At 36.9% G+C, this 21671-nt stretch overlaps 1 protein-coding gene across 1 annotated transcript in view; it reads left to right on the plus strand.

Moving 5' to 3' along the window:
* The window catches only part of LOC145785375 (fibrocystin-L-like), a 150909-nt gene that overhangs the window by 69844 nt on the left and 59394 nt on the right, over positions 1-21671 (plus strand). The window contains exons 26-34 of the mRNA XM_082597030.1: positions 1483-1674; positions 2809-2929; positions 4046-4135; positions 4576-4703; positions 7606-7748; positions 15764-15861; positions 17442-17600; positions 17725-17956; positions 19270-19522. Of these exons, the coding sequence (XP_082453156.1) occupies positions 1483-1674; positions 2809-2929; positions 4046-4135; positions 4576-4703; positions 7606-7748; positions 15764-15861; positions 17442-17600; positions 17725-17956; positions 19270-19522 (1416 nt within the window). The remainder of the gene's footprint in view (positions 1-1482; positions 1675-2808; positions 2930-4045; positions 4136-4575; positions 4704-7605; positions 7749-15763; positions 15862-17441; positions 17601-17724; positions 17957-19269; positions 19523-21671) is intronic.

Below are 21671 nucleotides of genomic sequence, written 5' to 3' on the forward strand. Positions count from 1 at the left end.
TACTTAAATCTGCAGTATACATGAAATAAAAATTATAAGATAAATCTAGCTGTGCGCTATAACTGTAACGACACTCCGGACTGAAAAGCACAAACTGAACAAATGATACAAGAATGATTACGAGTACATCATACGACCGGAAACTGATCACATGGGGTGTAAACTGTAAAGTACAGGCATGTGACAAACAATTAGAACACCCACAAAAAGAACGATGAGCCACAGGCGAATAACTGCCTCTTGAAAGACGGATTATTACGTTTGATTCTTGGCTTTCATGATCTTGGTCTGAAATTCAGATCTGTCTCAAGAGATGATTTTTAAATCGGTCGGTCGCGACATTGTCAGTGCACGTTACAGAAGAGGCAATGTGCTCTTTAATTGCACTTTTGGTTGTTAAGTTTGGGTTTAAGTGCTCCTGGGCCGTTTTCAACAAATGTCTGGTTGGCATAACACTGTATGTCTGGTTTGCGTCAAGCAAACGACTAAATTTATATACAACATTCGAAGAGCAAAGGAGTAGGCGACTTCAGTTGAAAATATCGGTGCACCATATTTTCAAAATATCATACACAGGATGGATGCCAAACGAAAATTTGTTTCTATAACTAAGTTTAGCTAAATTTTTTTGCAAAACTTGTTGAATCCTTTCCTAAAAAGGTATACCAATAAAATAACCAAATCTATTTCTTCAAGCGTGTCCTCAGGTTTATCAGCCATGAATGTGTTTGGGTCGTTATTAAACAAATGAGAAAAATATCAATTTAAATAAAACATGTTTTTCAAGATCATGGAAGCCTTTAGAACCAAACGTAATAATCCGTCTCTCAAGAGGCAGTTATTCGCCTGTGGCTCATCGTTCTTTTTGTGGGTGTTCTAATTGTTTGTCACATGCCTGTACTTTACAGCTTACACCCCATGTGATCTGTTTCTCGCCGTATAATTTACTCGTAATCATTCTTGTATCACTTGTTCAGTTTGTGCTTTTCAGTCCGGAGTGGCGTTACAGTTATAATGCATAGTCAGATTTATATTATAATTTTAATTTTATGTATATTACAGATTTAAGTAATTCCTGATGCACAGTGCACACGTTTGAGTTGATTTTTTAATTATTTTATATCTCTTCGTAATAAAACATGTTAAACCTGCTAAAGTTACTCTGTTTTTTCTGTCTATGGTTCAACAAAGCAAACTCTCTACCAAAGCTGTAAATACGATTTGTTTGCTATTGTCACGCACAGCGCCATAAAACATAATTTCTAGTGTGGCCGTGTGCTATGTAAATGTTATTATTATTATTACCTGCTGGAGGTGATACGTTTTATTCTGTTTCAAACTAAAAAAGTCATAAAAAGGTTGACTGGTACCTTGCCAACTTTCCTAATCCGCTTCGTTGTTTACATCCTTGGCCCTTTGCAACTGCTCCCCATCGTTTCTACTTCGGATGCTCAAATTTTTAATTTTTTTCTTCTTTTTTAGATAGGAACGGAAGAACAACCCCACCTTGCGAACGCAACCATTGTCATGCATGGCCATTTGAGGTCACTGGAGCTTCCAATTTATGGCACAAAAACACTTGGTGTCCGCAACGGGACCTTGGACCTCCATGGGATGCACATTCCTCATCCTTGGACCAAACTGGCAGCCACAGCCGATGCTGGCGATACGACGGTGAGTGAATGTTCACAGCTTTGAAAGATTTAATGATTTCAACATTTGAACCACTTTTTAAGTGAGGAGATGCTCACACGAGGAAAGTATTTCGAAAAAGCTTTGCTTGCTTTGACAATCCCTGATTAAGCTTCTAAGAATGTTTTTGTGCGATGGAATGACAATGAGAATTGTCGCAAGAATTGTTAATTTCCTGAAAGAAGGAAAAGCTGTAGTTGGTAGCTTCAAAACGAATAAAACGGTTATTTTCCATTAAACTGTTAGTTTCATATATTTCTGCAATGCTCTGCAGTATGCGAAGAACCTGCAGCGTAGAATGCAGCATTATTTATGTCATTGAAAGTATATAAGAAATCGTAAAAAAATAACTTTATTTCAACGTTATTGTAATGGCCAACTCCGAACTGGGCCGGCTGTATTGGTGTTATAAAGTGACTGAAGGCACAGCTAGATGACAGCTAAAACCTGCTATTCGTTCTCATCTTAGTGCTTTGTTACTCCACAATTAGGCAACCCACACTTCTATCTAGCCGGTTCAGCCACGCAGACCACCTTGCAGTAGAATGACTTGAGACTGAGTATAGACAGCAAAAACAATTGCAAATGAAAAAATACAAGAACCGATTGCAAAAAAAATTCTTATAACCTTGCCGTCCCAAGTTACATTGGTGTTCATAACATGTACCCCTACCGTTCCAAATTAATAGCAATGCCTGCACGACCGCCAAGTTTATATCAAATTAAGTAGGCTACATAGAAAAATAAGGGTGAGTTTCTATTGTTATAAAGATCTTTGTTGTCAGGGTTGATGTTAAATGGCTACAGGGTACAATACTGATTCGAATTTTACTATTCTACTTTTAAAGCATTCGTTTGAGAAAAATGAGCTTTTCCATTTGTTTTATTAATTGCAATTTTTACTTGTGTTGTTTGTTGTTTGTTTTGTTTTTTTGCACGTCTGGTCGTAGATATGAACCTACAGGTCGTCTATCATCGTCTTGTTACATTTTTGTCATATTCGCTTCGAAAAGTTTGTTTGTCTTCTAATGGAACAGACCTAAATTTCTAAATCAACACTGTGTGATGAACGAAAAATGACCAGACTGGGACTATAATTTTTTCTGTTCCTTTCAGATCCAGCTTGAAAAGCCAGCAACGAATTGGAGAGTGTGGGATTATGTCGTCATCGCAACCACCGGAAATCGCCACTCTCAGTCACAAAACGAGAAGCGGCAGATTGTTGCGATCTCTGAAGGTGATCGGACAATAATGCTTATCTGACATAGGTGGTCGTGAAACGGTGACTTTAAGTTGGACAATAACTTCTTGTATTTGCTACACTAAATAAATCTTCAAAAACTCCGTATAAGTTTGGACTTGGGAATTGTATGGGCTTTTATCTGTGTGTCAAGGCTGACTACAGTACGCATTCTGCTATTGTCGGCTGGGTAGCCGAGTGGTGAGAACGTCTGCGCGACGTTCGAAACGACGTGGGATCGACACCGCTCCAGAGCACGCAGCTGTGTCTCGGCGAAGACACTTAAAGGCAAGCCAAAATAAGGGGAGCAGCTGACACAAAGACTATATGTCACTTCGCTGCTTCCTGTCGTCTGTTGTATCGCATCTGCGACCGCAGTGTACTGTATGTTATCGCAATGAGCGCAAATAAAAACATGATTATTATTAATCATCTTGTCTTGTCAAAAACAGTTCACCGTCACCAGCCATTTTACTTCGAGAATTTATCGTGCCAACTTTGCCTCCATGGTCGGTAAAATTTGCACTTAGTTGAGAGACACAGTTCACACAAACTACACTTTTCATTTAAATTTTTATTTCATTGATGTTTGGTCCGAGATTCGAAGACCACCGATTTTTGGGCCACGTATGAAAAAAAATTGCAATTTTACGAGACCTCAATTCTAGTCTCGATAAGTCAATATGATGGCAAATCAAAACAACATTGCAGGCTGCAAACATTGCCAGAATAATAGAAAATGTTTGTGGTGCCACAAGAGGACACCCGCTCACAAACCAGGCGATTTCCTTCGACAAACTTCTAAAATAAACACTTGTCATGCCATCAATGAGCATGAGGTGAAATCGAAGAGAGTTAAACGATAACTCTAGAGTATGACATCTTGAAGGGACTTCACATTTTTATTGTTTAGTAACCTATTAATTTTATATACGTTAGCTACCTCCTTTTACATCTTAACTGTATTTACGTTTCCTTTCATTCGAGATTTGGGGAGACGAATTTTTAGCAGTGCTAGAAATGAATTGTTTTTTCACTGAGTCTATCACCTTTTGTTTTTGCGAATTTTATTTTTTCAATACGATGTTCATCCAAATCTTTTCTGCTCTGCAGATAAACTCACTTTGACAATCCAACCCCCACTCCGTTACCGCCATTATGGCGTCACAGTTGACATCAGCGGCACTGTTGTGGATTTTAAGGGTAAGTAGAATCACAGTTCGCGTCATCTGCTGACTGAGCGAAGCTGTTTTCAGATATCTCGATTGGTTCTTTAGTGATTCTGTTGGAAATTAGTGTTTCTTTTTCTTTTTTGGTATATTTTCTGCCATCAATGTCCGCTATGTGACTCCAGCAAGCATTGCATGTGGCTAAATATTGTTACTGGCGACTATCGTTACAATATGTTATTTACACACTTGTTAAAGCCCACAATACCATGAGCTTATCGTTCAAAGATGCATGACCACTTATGCAGGTAGCATTGATGGAAGTACCAAGGGACAATTGAAACCGGAAAGTTTATAGCTTACAACAATTTGGGTAAATACTTTTTGCGTGCAACTCCAAATGATCGCTTTGATCGACTATTTGCGTCTGTGCTGACATGTTCCAATGAAACATTTCCTCATTTGTGTTTCCAGCCGAGGTTGGTCTTCTAAGCAGGAACATCGTGTTTCGCGGTTCTAACGATAAGCAATGGCATGATGAGATCGAAAGATGCCCGGATGGGTTCGATACTGGAATGTTCGCTGTGCAAACCTGCTTTCAAGTGAGTTCGCATAAAACCAGCTTTGTGATTTCCACTTAACAGGAAAAACGTTTTTATAATGAAGTTTTTGATTTTTTGCCTCCAAAACAAAAGCTGCTATAAAATGGCTTCTAAACATAATACAACGAAGTGAAAATAAATTATAAAGTACAACCATTTTCGGCCATACACATGTTAGCCCTTATCAAGTAAAAAAATAACTGATCCTGTACATAAATTGAAGATACATAAGTGGTCTACATACAATTAATCCAAAAAAGAAATGCATAAGAATGGACCGGCAAAGCAGAGGAGAGGCACATCACATGACGCATAATTATTAAATAAAGATGTTTAGCAGATAGGAGGCACCTGCGGCAAACAACTGCCTATTGGGGCAAGGATTGCAGGATTTTATGAGCAAAACCTGGTAGATTTTAGTATTAATTTCGGTAAAGCATCTACGCACAGTTCCAAAAGACTCCAGGGATGGTTTATTGTTTGAACAAGTTTGGCAATCGAGTACATGATCTTTAATGGCATTTTTTCTGTTGAGAGTAGTTAAATACACATGCTCTCTCACCTTCGTGGCCAAATGTCGCGTGGACATACCAATGTATGCGCAGTTCGCGTCGTGGGAACTAGTGAACTTGTACACGACATTTGAAGACAAATAAGAGGGAGTGCTAGATTTAAGCTGAAAATAATAATCAACTTTAAAAGTTTTATACACGGAATAACATCACTGTTGAACTTCAATTTAATAAAATTAGACATATTCTTGATAAAACGTTTGAATTCTTTTCCAAGAAAAGAAACAGTGAGAATTTTTTTTAATACGCGTCTACGTTCCTCCGCTTAAGAGTCAGTACAAGGTGAACCCAAAAACTCTCTGAGCACTTTATTAAAAAAACGATGAGGGATAGTTGTTGGCATTAAAATAAGAACGTAATCGACTGACTTTATTATTAAAACTATGCAGATTAGATCAAATGTCTCGTGCTTGCGTAGGCACTTGATCAATCCAGATTGGTAGTTAGAAAGGCATACAGAGTTGAAGTTACAAAGGAAGTGAATATTGGTTGGTCTTCGCCAAACCCAAGTACCAAGTTTGTTGCTATTAATTTTGCTTTTGGTATTGCTTTGTCTACGATTGAATAATTAGACAGATAAAACCAAGCAACCACAAGGCATATATAATACATTAAAGTGAACGTAAACTATAAACTACGAACGTTTTTGGCCATACACATGTTAGCTCTTTTCAAGTCACGAAAAATAACTGATTTTGCATCTACATTCAAAATAAATAAGTCTTTTAGAGTTGTACGTAAATGTTTCACCGAATTTGACACCAAAATCTACGAGGCTTTGCTCATAAAATCCTGCAATCCTCGCCTCAATACGCAGTTGTTTGCCGCATGCGCTTCCTATCTGCTTTAGGCTATGTCTTTTTCTTCGTCATATGATGCGTTTTTTTGCCTCGCGGAATTAACCGCCATGTGATGTGCCTTTCTCCCGTGTTTTGTCGTTTCATTCTTATGCGTTCCGTTTTTCAATTCATTGTGTAAATCAGTTATTTATTTTCAATGTAGATATAAAATCAGATATATTTCGTTACTTGAAAAGGGCTAACATGTGTATGGCCGAAAACGTTCGTACTTTATAGTTTTATGTTCACTTTAATGTATTATGTTAAATGCCTTGTGGTTGCGTGGTTTTATCTGCCTATGGTTGAAGAAAGTCACCTCTTTACCAAAATTGGATTGAATAATTGAATTCAAATTATAACAAATTCAACAACGGTCCAACGTCAACAGGGCGGAACAGGGGCATTAGGCTGGCGCAAAATCTCCAAAAAAAATTTTTTTTCCTTTAAATTTTTCGTCAGTTTGGAATATTGTTCCTTTTGGTAAATGTATCTCCTACACCAAATTTTACAAAAAAATATTAACGTTTGACCCTGGTTCACCTGGTTTGAATTTTTTCAAAATAGGCTATCGAATTTTCGCTTATCTCTGAAACTGCTCACTCGCTATCTTCTAATGCACTCTAGCATCTTAATGGACACAATAAGAGGCAGTAACACAAACTGGTAGCAAGCAAAGTAGTTTAATTAGCAATTCCATGAACCAAAGACAGGCAAGACACAACAATAACACAGGGTTGAGCATTACAACAGTATATTACATATTTACAAATAGCTCAACATTCAAACGTTTTCGACTTAACTTAAGTCCTCATCAGGAATCTGTAAATAATTATAAACTACAATAAATTTCACTTCTTGACAGTGACTACCGTAACTAACTAACTAAACAACTAACTAAAAGCATCGAGAAACACGCAACGATTAAAAGCAATGGAGTGGAAAACATACAGACAGACGAAAAATTACATTAAGAAAAGGCAACTGCACGACTAAGTTACAAATGAATTTGCACCACGGGGTACGTGATACTTGTTGTACAAACAAGCTGAGTAGGCATCAGAGTAAGATCTACTTTATAGTTTTATGTTCACTTTAATGTATTATGTTAAATGCCTTGTGGTTGCGTGGTTTTATCTGCCTATGGTTGAAGAAAGTCACCTCTTTACCAAAATTGGATTGAATAATTGAATTCAAATTATAACAAATTCAACAACGGTCCAACGTCAACAGGGCAGAACAGGGGCATACAGCGCACGTCTTCGACGGCAAAAACAATCAACTACACCTTACAAAATTAATACCAACTGCAAGCAATAATAGCCTACTTTTTTATCGTTCATAACTTTTCAATGCAATTTAAAACAGCTGTTGCTCCAGTTGTTATACACATCTGTTGATAGCAAAAATACAACTGCGGAGAACAATAAATGAGCAGCGACAACAACCAGTAGTCGTCCTGAGCATTAGAAATTAAAGGTTTCTACTTCACAGGGCCGCTTCGGTGAAGAAATCGGCAATGACCAATTTGGCGCTTCTATCATGATCCACTCCAAAGAACCTGATTCTCCTGATATCAAAGCGAGGATAGAAGGAGTGGAAGTGACTTATGCAGGACAAGCCTTCCGCTTGGGGAGGTTCGCTAATTACTCAACCCTCAAGATAACTACGTTTTATCGTTAATTTTGATCGATTGGACCATTAAATAAAACCAAAATTTATCTCAAAATTAATACCATTACAGGTTCAAAGCATCGGCCTAAATCTGTTCAAGGGAAAGTTTTAAATGTTTTCAACTTTAATTTTTCTTCAAACGCAATGAATCAGAATGGTTGACGTCAGACTCGTCAACCAAATCAATCAATCAATCAATTAATCAACTTTTACAATCCTGGAGCACAGCATCATCCAAAACATATAAGTGTGAAAATATAGTGAATGCAAATATCCTACCTTTGATGTAGCTGAGAACATTCTCATGTTTGGTTCAGTATTAACCGCAACATGTATGCTGATGATAACAAAAATAGGTTAGCTGAAAAGTAATGATTGATTGACTGATTGAATCTTTATTCTCGGACTGGGAAAGCTTTTTGCAGAGCTTAATCCTGGCAGTGTCGCATACTTGTAGAAGCTTTGAACCACTGACGCAGGCCCGGTCGCATATTTACAAAAGGCTCCCTATTTTGTGCCTATCTCGAAAACTGACCAATCAGAAGCCGTATAGCTTTCTTACGTCAACTCATTTGCAAAGTTTCTTTGCGTGATTGCGTCGAGTTCGTAGGTTTTCTCCAGGATTGCCAGTTTTGCGGTTTTCCCCTGGCGTTAGGCTAGTTTTATTTCAAAGTCGCGGAAAAATGTTAGCAGTGGCGTTTTTTCTTGTTTTGTTTTATATTCACAAAAAAATCTTTGACTATATTCTGGACTTGTTTCATCACTTTCGACGACTGGGCTACTTTTCAGTAGCAGTTGGGCTATAAATTTTAAAAACATCTGGCAACCTTAGTTTGCTCGTTGTTCATGTCTGCTCTGCTGTCTGGCAGGCTAATCGCTAGGCTAGTACTGTGGCAGGCTATATCACGTAATATTTTTGTATATATCAAATAATCACTGAATATACAATGTGCAGTAATGAACCGTGATGATTATCCAATTCTTACAATACATTTTATCTGCAATTTTAGATTTGGACTATCGGACAAAAAGAAAGCATTTCACCCCTACATCTCATTCCTATATATGTTGCAAACATTTCACTGAAGTTGAAATCTTGACTTTATAATTTACAAATTTTGACTCATAACTTTCTGCGTTTGCAACCCAAATGCAAAATACAAAGCATATTAGAAATCAAACCGTTGGCGTTAAGTAAGGATATCTTTGTTTTTCTAATGAAATAAAAGAAAAATGTGGAAGACTCAACGACAAAATAAAAGACAAAAAATGGACAACAAATGTATTAAGCAAATAATAGATCAATAGCTAAAAACACAAAATTAAGATTGCTGCGAATTCTCGTTTTCCCAATTGCCACATATGATTGATATATGGATGTGAAATTTGGACATGCAAAAAACGTGACATTAAAAAGTTAAAAAGTTTTGAAACCTGGTGTCACAGAAGACTATTACGCATCAGCTGGATGGAAAGAAAAACAAATGAATTTGTTTCCCAACAAATAAACGATAAATGGAGTCTGATTAATAACATTAACCTTAGAAAATTGAGATATTTCGGACACATAGCAAGAAGCAACTCGTTGGAAAATTCAATGTTGACTGGGATGGTGCAAGGCAAACGAACAAAAGGACGACAAAAAATGAAATATTTTGACAATATCAAGCAAATTACAGGAATAAAAAGCATACCGGAAACACTAATAAAATCAAAGGACAGAACAAAATGGAGGCAGTTCATAAGGGAGATCACAGCTGATCAAACATGATCAATCTGTTGAAGAAGAAGAAGATCAATAGCCGCCTCAAAATTGAATTTTTCGAGCTTTCGCCGAAGCAAAATCAGCGATAATATCTTCAAAATCAAGTTTTTGAACGTAATCTCTTTCTATAGAAAGAATCGATAGAGCTGATAGCCGATCATCATTCATGGTAGAACGTAAATACGGCTTTATGATTTTGAGAAACTCCTCTAGATTTATGACGTAATAAATGTTACTAAAAATTGAACAACAGACGAAGTACAGGCTACAGCTATCCAACATCACGCAAGAAGCAACTCGAGCTTTTTAGCTGTTGTTATATCCTTAAATTTTTTAAGGTGTACTAGCTGTCTCTTTGTAAATCATTTTCTTGTTTTACTTTTTATTTATTTTTGCATTACTTCATTTCTCGTGCTGTGTGCACTGTGCAGCCTCATTTTGCCGCCCCTGGCGCAGAGCCAGAACCGCCAAGTGGCTGCTACGCCACTGCAGAGAAGTGCGTTGCATGGAACTTGTCTAGAGGATCAGCGTTCATACCTTTAAACAGTTTATATTGATCTATGGTCACAAAGATCACTCTCTGCAGGAGCTCGTTGATAGGCTGCCAATAATCTTACCACCTGGTATGATTCAAATGTAAACAGCTGCTCTTCATCCTGCTTAAATATGTCCTGCATATGATTGGAATATGATTGTCATCTTTAAGGATACTTTATTGGTAAGATGAAAACATAAACGTTATGCATAAAATTCATTTACTACAATTTACTTCTTTAAGAAGATACATCAGATGGTGTAACATGACAGAGCACAATACCATGCAATAGTGACAATCAAGGAAGCAAGTAAATGATAAGATTGATGACACAAGCAATTTGAACAACGTAATTAATGCTTCCAACACTTTGATCAAATTTACCCAAGTCAAATATTCTAGATTACACTATGTTTCGTGATATACACAAGTAGACGTAAATATACTTAACCAATGACTAAGACAGTTAATCATGCAAACAGCTATAGGCCTATCCCTTCGTAGATAGGGTGATTACTTATTAAAAGTCAGCATTTTGTGTCTGCTTCGTAAAGATGACCTGTATTTAATAAAATATATCACCTGTTAAAAAAAAGAAATAAAAAATAATCAAATACTTCTTCGAGATATGGCCATCAAAAATAGTCCGGAATGACCTGGAGATTATGTAGTCAAATCACACTGATAAACAATCTACCCTGCCACAATAAGGTATTGCTAATCAATGAAAATTTGATCTTATTCAATAAGAATACAACAGCAACTTCACCAATATTTACTTCATACGATTGGTTGTAAATAAATGTGAAGTAAGCATATAATAAACATTACAGTACAATACCAAGCACGCTTGAAAACACTGTTAAGGTGTATATGAGAGTAGCAACTCCATTGGCTGTGAGGTATAACAAATAACATAGGTGAAATGATGGTTGGTTATCAATGTTGCGCAAACTCTGGAACCGCACCCATGGTCTGAATGCATGCAGTAAATGTCTGTGAAGTGAGCCCAGAAAGGTTTCTTTTTTCCAAAGTATAAATAGATCTCTAGCTTTTCCCAAGAAGGTCAAACTCGGTTGTTGTTTGATTCCATCAGCTTCAATTGGAGAACACATCTCATCTCTTTTTCCAAAAGCTGAAAAAATACAGTGCACATTAGCAATTTCTGAGTAGTGTACACCCATTGGTACACAACATACAATTTAGACCTACTATCCTTGCCAAAACGAACCTTTTTTAAGTCAGAAGACGGTGAATAAATGAGCAAAACTTATTTGCTGGGCCGTAATAAGTACTGTTGTCCCTCTACACAATTTCAATCTAATTAATTAAATTTAACAATCAAACTAAAGCCATTCTTTTGATCTTATTCTTACCTTTTGTAGGTGTTGTAACAGACATGATTTTCCACACATTTGCCATTAAATTTATGAAACAGGCAGCATCTTTTTTTCATTTCTTCATCTTTCGGAAATTAAAACATTGGTACTTTCACTGCAGTCTTGCAAGACTTGTACCCACTTTTACAGCTTGTTACACAACACACAAACCCCACTTCACAAATATAGATTATTAAAGCACTGAATTAATCACAATAAAACCTAAATGAAAGATCCGATTAAAACCTTGGATTGCTACTAAAATTTAACATATGTATGTATGAAGAAGGGGTGTTCTTCCCGGTCTATTCGATGCTACAATCGGCTGCCCAGAAACTTATCATATGTATGTGTATTGTATATACTTTTGTTTATAAATAACTTTCTGGACTACTAACAAGCTAGCCTTTTAGTTAGCCAATATTGATTTACTTCCTATTTTAGCCTAGGCCTACAGCTATAACCGTACAGAACCACTTTAGGGGACAAAATGTGTGCAATTTTAATAAAACATTGCTTAATTCAGTGGCGTATTCTCCATACATGCACTGCATGCCTTACAATTCTGATGAAATCAGAAATCTTTCAAGGACAACGAATTTATGCGTAGAAATAGAAAATGTTAATAGCAGAACCTCCTCGCTCTCTTAATTTCAATATTCGAAACAGCTGTTCATTTTTAAACTTTGGCAACTTTGCTGCCCCTGGCAACCAGCCTAGACTATCTGTGGTTTTATTAGCCAGCTTGGAGAAAGATATTAATTGCACAGGCTTTCTCAAGTTTGTAACGTTCTAACCGCTTTACCAATTGCACAGGTGGTAGGCTACCTGAGAAGCCATGATGCCAGCAATTGCCTAGGTTAGGCTACCAAAACAAAAAAAAATTAACATTGCCAATTTGTCAGGCTCAATTTCACTTGCACCAGTAGGCTACAGTTAACTGACTAACTTGCTATAACTGCTACATCGAGTGCCAAGAAAATTACACTAACTCATTTTCCATTGATAATTATTTTATGCGCGCTTTCATTCATTTCAATTAACTGACTAACTTGCGAACTTTAACCTGCCAGCCTGCTCCTGTACCAGACATTAAGACAACTAGCAGAAGACCAAAGAAAGAAAACGTAAATGACGCAATGACGTAAGAAAGCGATACGGCTTCTGATTGGTCAGTTTTCGAGATAGGCACAAAATAGGGAACCTTTTGTAAATATGCGGCCCGGTCACGAAATTTTTTTTCCAACGAACTTTTTGTTACTTCGCATAGAGTTTGTATTTATACCGTGTGAATGCAATCGTTTTTCGTTGACGCGTTTGGTTCAGTGGTTTCGTCTTTTGCCTTATGTTCGCGAGGACAACGCTGCCTTGATTTGGCAGAATCTAATATCCGCCATTTTTAAGTTTTCTAAATAAACGACTTTTTGTGTTTATAGCTGTAAAATTACCAAGGTAAAACATTCGAAGTTGACTTTTGTAAGGCTGGAACGGACAACGAAACAAAATTTTTCAGAATGAAATTTGAGCCAGATTTTTGTTTGTTTGTTAAAACATGGCGTATATTTGGTTTTGTCAGATAACTAGTGACAAAAAATGTATTAGGTTTGTATGATAAAACCTAATATATACTCTCGATGTTGACTTTAACCGCCTTATTGTAGCCTACTACCGTAGCCTACTACATTGGCTACACAGCTTCTGGTAGGCTACCGTAAATTAGAAATGACCAAACACACTGAGTAGCGTACTCCTGGGTCTCTGCTTTAAAATCTTTATAATTGTATGCAAGCTAAGTTATTTAGCGTACCGTAAAGTCAACTAAGCCATCAATACACCAGTAGGCTACGAAAAGTTAAACTGATCGACGAGACGTAAATGATACGGCATTTAATGAAAAGAAAATCTAGTGTGTTCGGACGGACAATTTTAGGCTAGCCATGGCCACCTGGAGATGCGGCCTGGTTTGTCACATTTTGCAGATTTTGGTTACAGCTACTGCTAGTGTTTGACTGACATTTTCTTAGATGTTTTTCCTTTTTACTGTCTCCAAATGATATAAAAGCTTTTTGCTGCCTTGGGAAATGTTAGGTTTCAGAAAATTATTCTTGCAAAGATTAGAATATGTTAGGTTTTACACACCAATTATCTCGAAAACCAAACTACATTGGGACACAAATTTTTGTCAGGAGATGCATGAAGTCTTTAAACGTAGAAAAATGCAAAAAAGTCAGTTTTGGCAAAATGGCGGTTATTAGGTTTACCAAAATCACGGCAGAACGGTTCGACGCCCATCGAAGTCAATTTCTTTTTTCTTTAAACTAAATTTTGCGGTGAACAAAAGCTTATCAAAAATGTACGGTTAGGGTTAATTTTTAATCAATTCGGAAAATCTTACTTTTAGAGTGACCAGAATCAATTTCTTTTCTCAACTTTTTTAAACTTGATTAGACTAAGTGTGTCTCCACTCTGGCGACAAAGATATATCTCCGAGCTGACTGTGGAACAGATCACCAGTCGCTAGTAACCAAACTAAAAGGTACGATTTTGCAACGCCGTTAAAAAACAAGAAAAAAGAAACATGAAATTTGACACAGAACAGATTGGACCAAATTATATAGCCGAAGTTGAAAACAGTTTGAAATTTCTAAACACTGAAAATAAGCAAGCGGATATGATATGGGACAGACAATATAAAGGAAAAGATCTTGGACGCAGCTGCAAATAATGTACCGAGTAAAAAGGCATCCAAATCTGCTAAATGGATTTCCCCTGTGACAATTAATATAGCAGAACATAGAAGGAAAGCAAAAGCAAATGGAAACAGATTACAATTCAAAAAGCTAAATGCTGAATTCCAAAGACAAGCTCGGAAAGATAAAAACATATAGTGGGAAGAAAAATGTAGGAAGATGGAATCAGCAAGTAAAACTGGGAACATGCGAGAGCTTTACTCACAAGTAAAGAAAGCAAGATCAACCTTCAAGGCCAAGAATGCTACAGTAGGTGGAGAAAATGGAGAAGATTTGCACGACAAACAAGCAATTTTGAATCGGTGGAAGGAGTATGTTGAGCAGTTATATCAGGACCCTCAACTGCAACTACAGATTGAAGAATATAAAAGTCAACAATTTGATCTTGAACCAGATATACTGGATAAAGAAGTTATCTGGGCAAGAGACCAACTATCTTAACAAAAAGCACCAGGAGTCGATGGAATTCCAGCAGAATTACTGACATGTGCCAACTCAAATACTATTGGCCTTATGCCAATATATTTGGAAATCACAAGAATGGCCAAAAGATTGGAAAAGATCAATATTTATCCCAATTCCAAAGAAAGGAGACATACGGACATGTTCAAACTATCGAACCATAGCCTTAATACCTCATGCAAGCAAAATTCTTTTGAAAATCATCCAAAAACGACTGGGCTCAATTATTGAAAGAGAAATGCCAGATGAGCAAGCTGGATTTAGAAAAGGCAAAGGTACCGGTGACCAAATTGCAAATCTCAGATGGATTATGCAAACCAGCAGGGAGTACAAAAAAGATCTGTACATGTGTTTTATTGATTATTCGAAAGCTTTTGATGTTATCCAACGTAACATTCTTTGGAGTTGTCTGAGAGACATAGGAACGCCAATGCACCTGCTGGAACTCATAAGGTCACTGTATGAACATCAAGAAGCTACAGTTCGAACAGCATACGGAAATACAGCCTGGTTTAAAATAGAAAAAGGAACAAGCCAAGGTTGCATTTTATCTCCTTCTCTATTTAATATGTACACAAAAATGGTCATGAGGAGAGCAGGGTTGAATAATTTCAATAGAGGAGTGAAAATCGGTGGAAGAATTATAAACAACTTGAGATATGCAGATGACACTACCCTTTTGGTCGAGAACGTACAAGATCTTGAATACTTAATCAACAAAGTGAAAAAGGAAAGTGAAAGGGCTGGATTGAAACTCAACATCAAAAAAACAAAAATTATAACAACTGGTAAAGCAAATAACATAAATATCAAGATCTATAATCAAGAAATTGAAACAGTGAAGGAATTGATATTTCAAAAATAAGCTGGGATTCTAATAACTCACCAGAATAAGGAGAAGAATAGCACTGGGAAGAAAAGTCACGCAGTAACCAACTGAGCTGTAAGTACATTGAAGTTTCTTTGTGGCTCACCAGAGTTATATCGCGACATATCAATGCCGTGGCATATCGTTTTCTTTAGTGTGCTGTGCAATATCAAAGTTGCGACCATGTTGGAAATTGCAGTCTGGCCTTCTTATTTTTAGATACCCCATCCACTGGCACTTGATGGGAAGTGTGCAGGGTATGTACGTGAAGCGGTGTGCCATTCACCAAACTTTCAATCGAGCGATCACCATTCATGGTAAGTGAATCACATACAACTTGATTTATGAGACTCTCGAACGACGTTAAGTTAGGGTCGGTTACTTTTGACCGGGTCGGTTACTTTTGACTCCAGCGTTGATCTTGTATGTTTGGCTGTTAATAGCCATCACCATCTATCGTCGTAAACGAAAATGTTTAGTCTTCTCATTGACTTGAGTGGCTTGTACAGACGCAGGGTTTGGCTTCCTTGACCTTGATGACGTACACTTAGGTTGTTCAATGGTAAGGCGAAGTTCGTTGGAGCTGATGACATCCTTTACAGTTTACAGCGTTGACGTTAAGCGGAACAACGTTTTCGTCAAAACGTCAATTGCATCCATGAATCCGATATCATTTCCTGTAGATGTGAGGAATTTCCGAGGAAGATGTAGAAGGCAAGGAAGCCAATCTTCTTGTCAACCTTCTGGCCTTTAAGTGTCCTGCCAAAGACACATGAGTGGTGACGAGCCGCCACCCTTTCGAGTACCGTACTAGGGTTCTCACCACTTGGCCATGCAGCTATTTTATGTGAATCAAACTAATGCTTTCATATCAGAGCTGCTTAATCTGGAACTTTTCCTTCACTGCTCGGACACTTGCTGGCGCGCCAGCACAATATGCGATTAGCACGCAAAAGGATCTACAGCAATTATATATAAATAGAAAATATACAGTAGAAAAGTAAAAATGTTAAAAAGAACAGCAGCATGAATAAAGCGGAAAATGATAAAAAGGTAAAGTAAAATGATAAAAACGCGTTAGTTTGACAGCTGTGTTTTTCAAACTGAGTGGTGTGGTGTACAGTAATACGAAATGCACATTACGATTTTAATTGTTTCGTGTTCTGCTTACAAGCTCATAGCTCTAGTCGCAGTAGCCTATTTGATTGTTAAGGTTAATGTAACCCCATATCCTAATCTGATGCTAGACTCTACTTACATTGCAGCAGATCATTTTTGCGAATCAAGAAACACACATGTAGATTGCATACCATACTACATCTACTTGCTACATTTCGAAGCCAATGCTCCTCCGAATGTAAATTAAAGGAACATAATCATTTGTGCCATAGGCTCAGTTTGTTATCAAGACACCTCACAAACAATCATTGTTTAGAATTGTTAGTTACATAGTCCCTCCTTGCCAGCACTAGGATCGCAGATAAAAATAAACTTCAAATTAAAAAAAATATTTTAGAAATCTTGAATTGTCAACTTAGACTTAGAGAATAATTTACGTTTACCGTGATTTATTGAAGGAAGTGACTTAAATGCCGGTAAAACTGCTTGCCATAATTGATTTTGATAAGAGAAGCCATATAAAAACGTAAGACGCAATAATTGTTGATGTTGGGATTAAAAAACTCAATAGAAGAAAAAATAGTTTATTTATAAATTAATTTACAACAGTCTCATTTTGCCAGATTTAGATCGTCTCTGCACGATCCATTTTCTGACCCTTCGCGACCCATGCTTGGGTCGCGACCCATAGTTTGAGATCCACTGACATAAGGGGATAGAAAGACCAGTATTGAGAACTGCTCTTGAAAAGTTAACAACACTCAGTTGCTTTTTGCAGGAACTCATAATCTTCTTGTTGAGGCCAATGTGGTTTATGACGTCATGGGAGGTGCTATCTTTATAGAAGATGGAATTGAGACAGGGAACATCATTCAGTATAATCTGGTTGTTTTCGTCAAACAAAGCACGTCATTGCTGAATGATGACATCACGCCAGGTGATGTGTAAGCGTAATCGGATACGTCATCTATCAGTTGCATTATAGAATAAATGTGATTGCTTTTATTTTATGGATTGGTGGTTACCATTGAGTCGTTGATTGTTGTAAATTATTCTTTCAGCTGCTTACTGGGTAACCAACCCAAACAATGTGATCCAGCACAACCACGCAGCAGGGGGAACACACTTCGGCTTTTGGTATCGCATGCACTCGCACCCGGATGGCCCTTCATTTACTAGCAATGTTTGCCCACAAAAAGTCGAACTCGGAGTCTTTCAAAACAACACTGTTCACTCCCAAGGATGGTTTGGCTTGTGGATATTCGAAAACTACTTTCCAGCCCAAGGGTCGAAGTAAGTCCCAACACAACTGCTACTTCACTTCACCAACGTAACTCACAACAAATCGCCATTATAAAGCTTTAAATGTGTGATAGCCTCACACATGAACAACATATTTCAGCCCTCTTAATAAGGTTTGGCGCTTCTACCTTTTTCTATACCTCTGCTATGTTTGGCATATATTGTTTTTTGCCGTGATGGTCAGAAATAACAACAAACTAAACTGAAGTGACGAAACGTCGGAAATAACGTCAGTTCTCGTTTTCAACATCTCGTAGTAGTTTAGGCTGTAGTCATTCGCAGAACGCAAGAAAACATTTTGTTATCGAAGGTCTGGTGTTCAGTTTACTTTTATTTTTGTCCATACAATACATGCCAAACATAGCTAACACCTAGACGAAGGTAGGCTGTAAGCGACGAAACGCAAACGCTATAACGTGCGATCGAAACGGGAAGATCAGTTTAAACTTTTGCACGGTCGCGACGTCGCGATCTCAATGTGAACTTAAATTTTAATGTGCTAGTTTTAGATCTACAGAACTTGAAGATTATACAGCAAATGCTATCAATACCCAGACTAAGATGCAAGGTTGGGCTTCTACGTAAGCTGATGGCTATCCGCGCACACGTAGAAGCAAACCAGATTCTCGTCACCGTTTTTGTTCCAAAGGCGAATATTCACTCGTTTTTTGAATTCTTTTTTGTCATCTTTCCATGCCATGGAAAGAAAAAAAGAATTGTTAAACACAATAACATGCTTTAAACTTAATACTTCAAGTATGTATTGTGTTCAACTGGCAAAGTAGGCTACTCAGAGAAAGCATCCCTACCAAGTCACCATAATAAATCTAAGCGATTTTTAAATTGGCATTGCTTCAACCCGTAGCTAGTCTGCATCAACGAGCTAAGCCATTAGCAGGCTTGTTGTTTGAAACAAAAATCCGGAGATACAGTAATATATTTTGTTAGTTCTGATTATTTTAGAATTATTTTTTAAAGAAAAGTTTCGCTACGAAAAAAGTTGATTGGAATTTTCAAACAACTGACGTGGTTCTTGGAAATTCCAATCGACCCTGGCAAACCGCTTTTCATTGCCTGGATTTACTTATAGCCTATACTATGCTGGCTAGATATCCTAAACACTGACTAGTTTTATTGACAAATACTAGATTTTGGAACTTCAAAAATAATTTCTTATTTTATTATATTTTTATAATCTTTATTATACACAAAAGAGTTTACACTTAAGAAATTTATCATCTTTGCATTGTTAAGCTTCGTGCTTCATTCAGTTTTCCTCGTTAATTTGTTTCACCGGTCAACAGATGCAGCTCGAGTACACCAAGTGCTGCCAGGTTTTACTCCCTCACAGCATGGAACTGTGAAAAAGGAGCTGAATGGGTTAACGTGGGGGCCGTACATTTTATCGACTTTGTTATGGTGAATAACGAAAAGGTCGGCATAGCGGCAATGTCGGTGACGACAGGGTATGGCGATGACACCGGGACAAGGATAAGAAATCCGATATTAATTGGGAATCACAATGATATCTCTCCACGCGCGTCAGGCATTGGATTGGTATGTTGGTGTTTTCATTCTCCCGTGCACCTCACTGCGTTGTCTAAGAGTTTACTTTTTATATTGTTCTTTATCCACTGTTTTGTAATATTTCATTCGCCTATTTATTTGTGTTTGCATAACGGATAACAACTGACTTTGTTAGCCTTGTAAACTGCAGCCATCCTAGTGATAGCATCATACCTACCATTTTATCATAATCTGTGATATCTTTGGAATGTGTTTTCTTTTTTATTGGAAGCAATAAACAAATCTGGAGAGTTTACTTTACAAATAGAGTTTATATCGAGTACAGTTAAAAACTATCACTTGCACTGGTCAACAAATTTTTACTAATTTTATTTATCAGAGATACAAGTAAAATTTTCTGAATGATTTTTTTGCTCCGATTCCGAATCTGCGCTCGATTTCTTTAGTACTTCAGTTTATCTAGCAAAGTTTACGAATTAAGTTAAACTTTGTTTCATATTAATTTTTTCAAAATATCTTATAAATTTTCAATCTAAAGCTTTACGATACCTGTCGTGTACTGTGGTGATGTTTCGAACAGAAACTGCAGCTCTAATAAAAAAAAAGTGAAACAAATACAAATAACCAACAAGCAATGGCTTACAATTCGTTTATCTTGAAGATTGAATTGACACGCATCGAATATGCTTAGGCAACTGGTATACTGGTTGCTCTAAACAAGTGGTTCTTTAACTCGGGAGCGCGCTCCCCCAGTGGGGCGTGAAGATTCTCCAAGTTGGTAGGGCTGCTGCACTAGTATGCTACTGTACTACACAACTTGTGAACAGAAATGTTTGTAGCACCTTATATTGTGTTACCTGCATTGACTGGTAGTGTGACTTTATTTTCCAGGGCTTATTCTTGCAACAAAGTGGACGGTATCAGACTAAATAAGAAAAACTAATTTATTTATAGAGCTTTCGCCACACAAGTGTGGCTTCAGTATAGTCTTATTCAATAATAATCAATCAATAAATTGATTTTTCTGATTTAGTCTGGTACTGTCCACTTTGTTTTACACATTTTATTTAAGTTTACATTCAGTTTGTTGTATATTTCTGACCATCACAACGACAAAAAACAATATATGCCAAACATAGCAGAGGTCTAGAAAAAGGTAGAAGCGACAAAACGCGTACATTATAACGTGCATAATACCAAAGCAGAACAACCACTTTAAAATATAGCACGGTCGCAACACCTTAATAGAATTTTTTTTTTTTAATTTAAAAGAAAAAGAGAGGGAAAAAAAGGCTTGAATTTTTTTTTTAACAATTTAGATAAGTAAAAAAAGACAAGACAAAAGGACAGTTGCTATGTTGATCGACCTTGGTGGGTTATCAAAAGTGTTGATGGTCTTGGGGGGAACACTCTTGATGCGTTAGCTCATTACGAAAAGCAAGGTAGGCAAATAAAATCTCTGAAAGAAATCCTACCACGGGCAAAGCCATTTCAGAACGCAACGCACCAGACCTTGCAAGACTAACAAAAACGATACAGTGGATATTAATAAAACATCATAGAAACATGTTGCGTTTATTCATTAGTACTTACGTAGTAATCGATTAAACAATAAATACTATTTACCACAAAACGCACTCAATGCCAAGCAAAAAGCTAAGCAGAGCGGATTACATCAAATATAATTGCTATTCTTATTAATATATTTATTCTTTATTTCTTTGTTCTTAGTAATCGATTGTATAATCTGTTTAATTGTTTTCATGGTGGCGCAACATGCAATTTTCACGTCACAATATCTAAACTTAAAACCTTTAAATTTTATTATTTTTGCTCGTGACATGATCACACTGAATACGCTGTGATAACAAAATCGATTTATGATTAAAAAATGAGGCTGGTACAAACTGTTTGTTGCGTTTAGCAACAAGGCTTACACTTCTGTAATACAAACGAATTTATTTTCACACGAGTTAGTTCAATCATTAGCAGCTAAAATTTCTAGCAGCTAGAATGCTAGATCATCTTCAGTTAAGCTGAAAGCAAATATCACAAAAAGTCAAATGATGAAGGTGCAAAAGAATGAAAAACGTTTCACTCTTGTTTCGTGGTCCAACTTCTTTTCATCGCGGGCCAAAAACTTTTTTTTTATATCTTGCGGCCAATGTTTTTAAATAGC

The sequence above is a fragment of the Aplidium turbinatum genome, chromosome 16, assembly GCF_918807975.1.
Source record: "Aplidium turbinatum chromosome 16, kaAplTurb1.1, whole genome shotgun sequence".
NCBI lineage: Eukaryota > Metazoa > Chordata > Ascidiacea > Aplousobranchia > Polyclinidae > Aplidium > Aplidium turbinatum.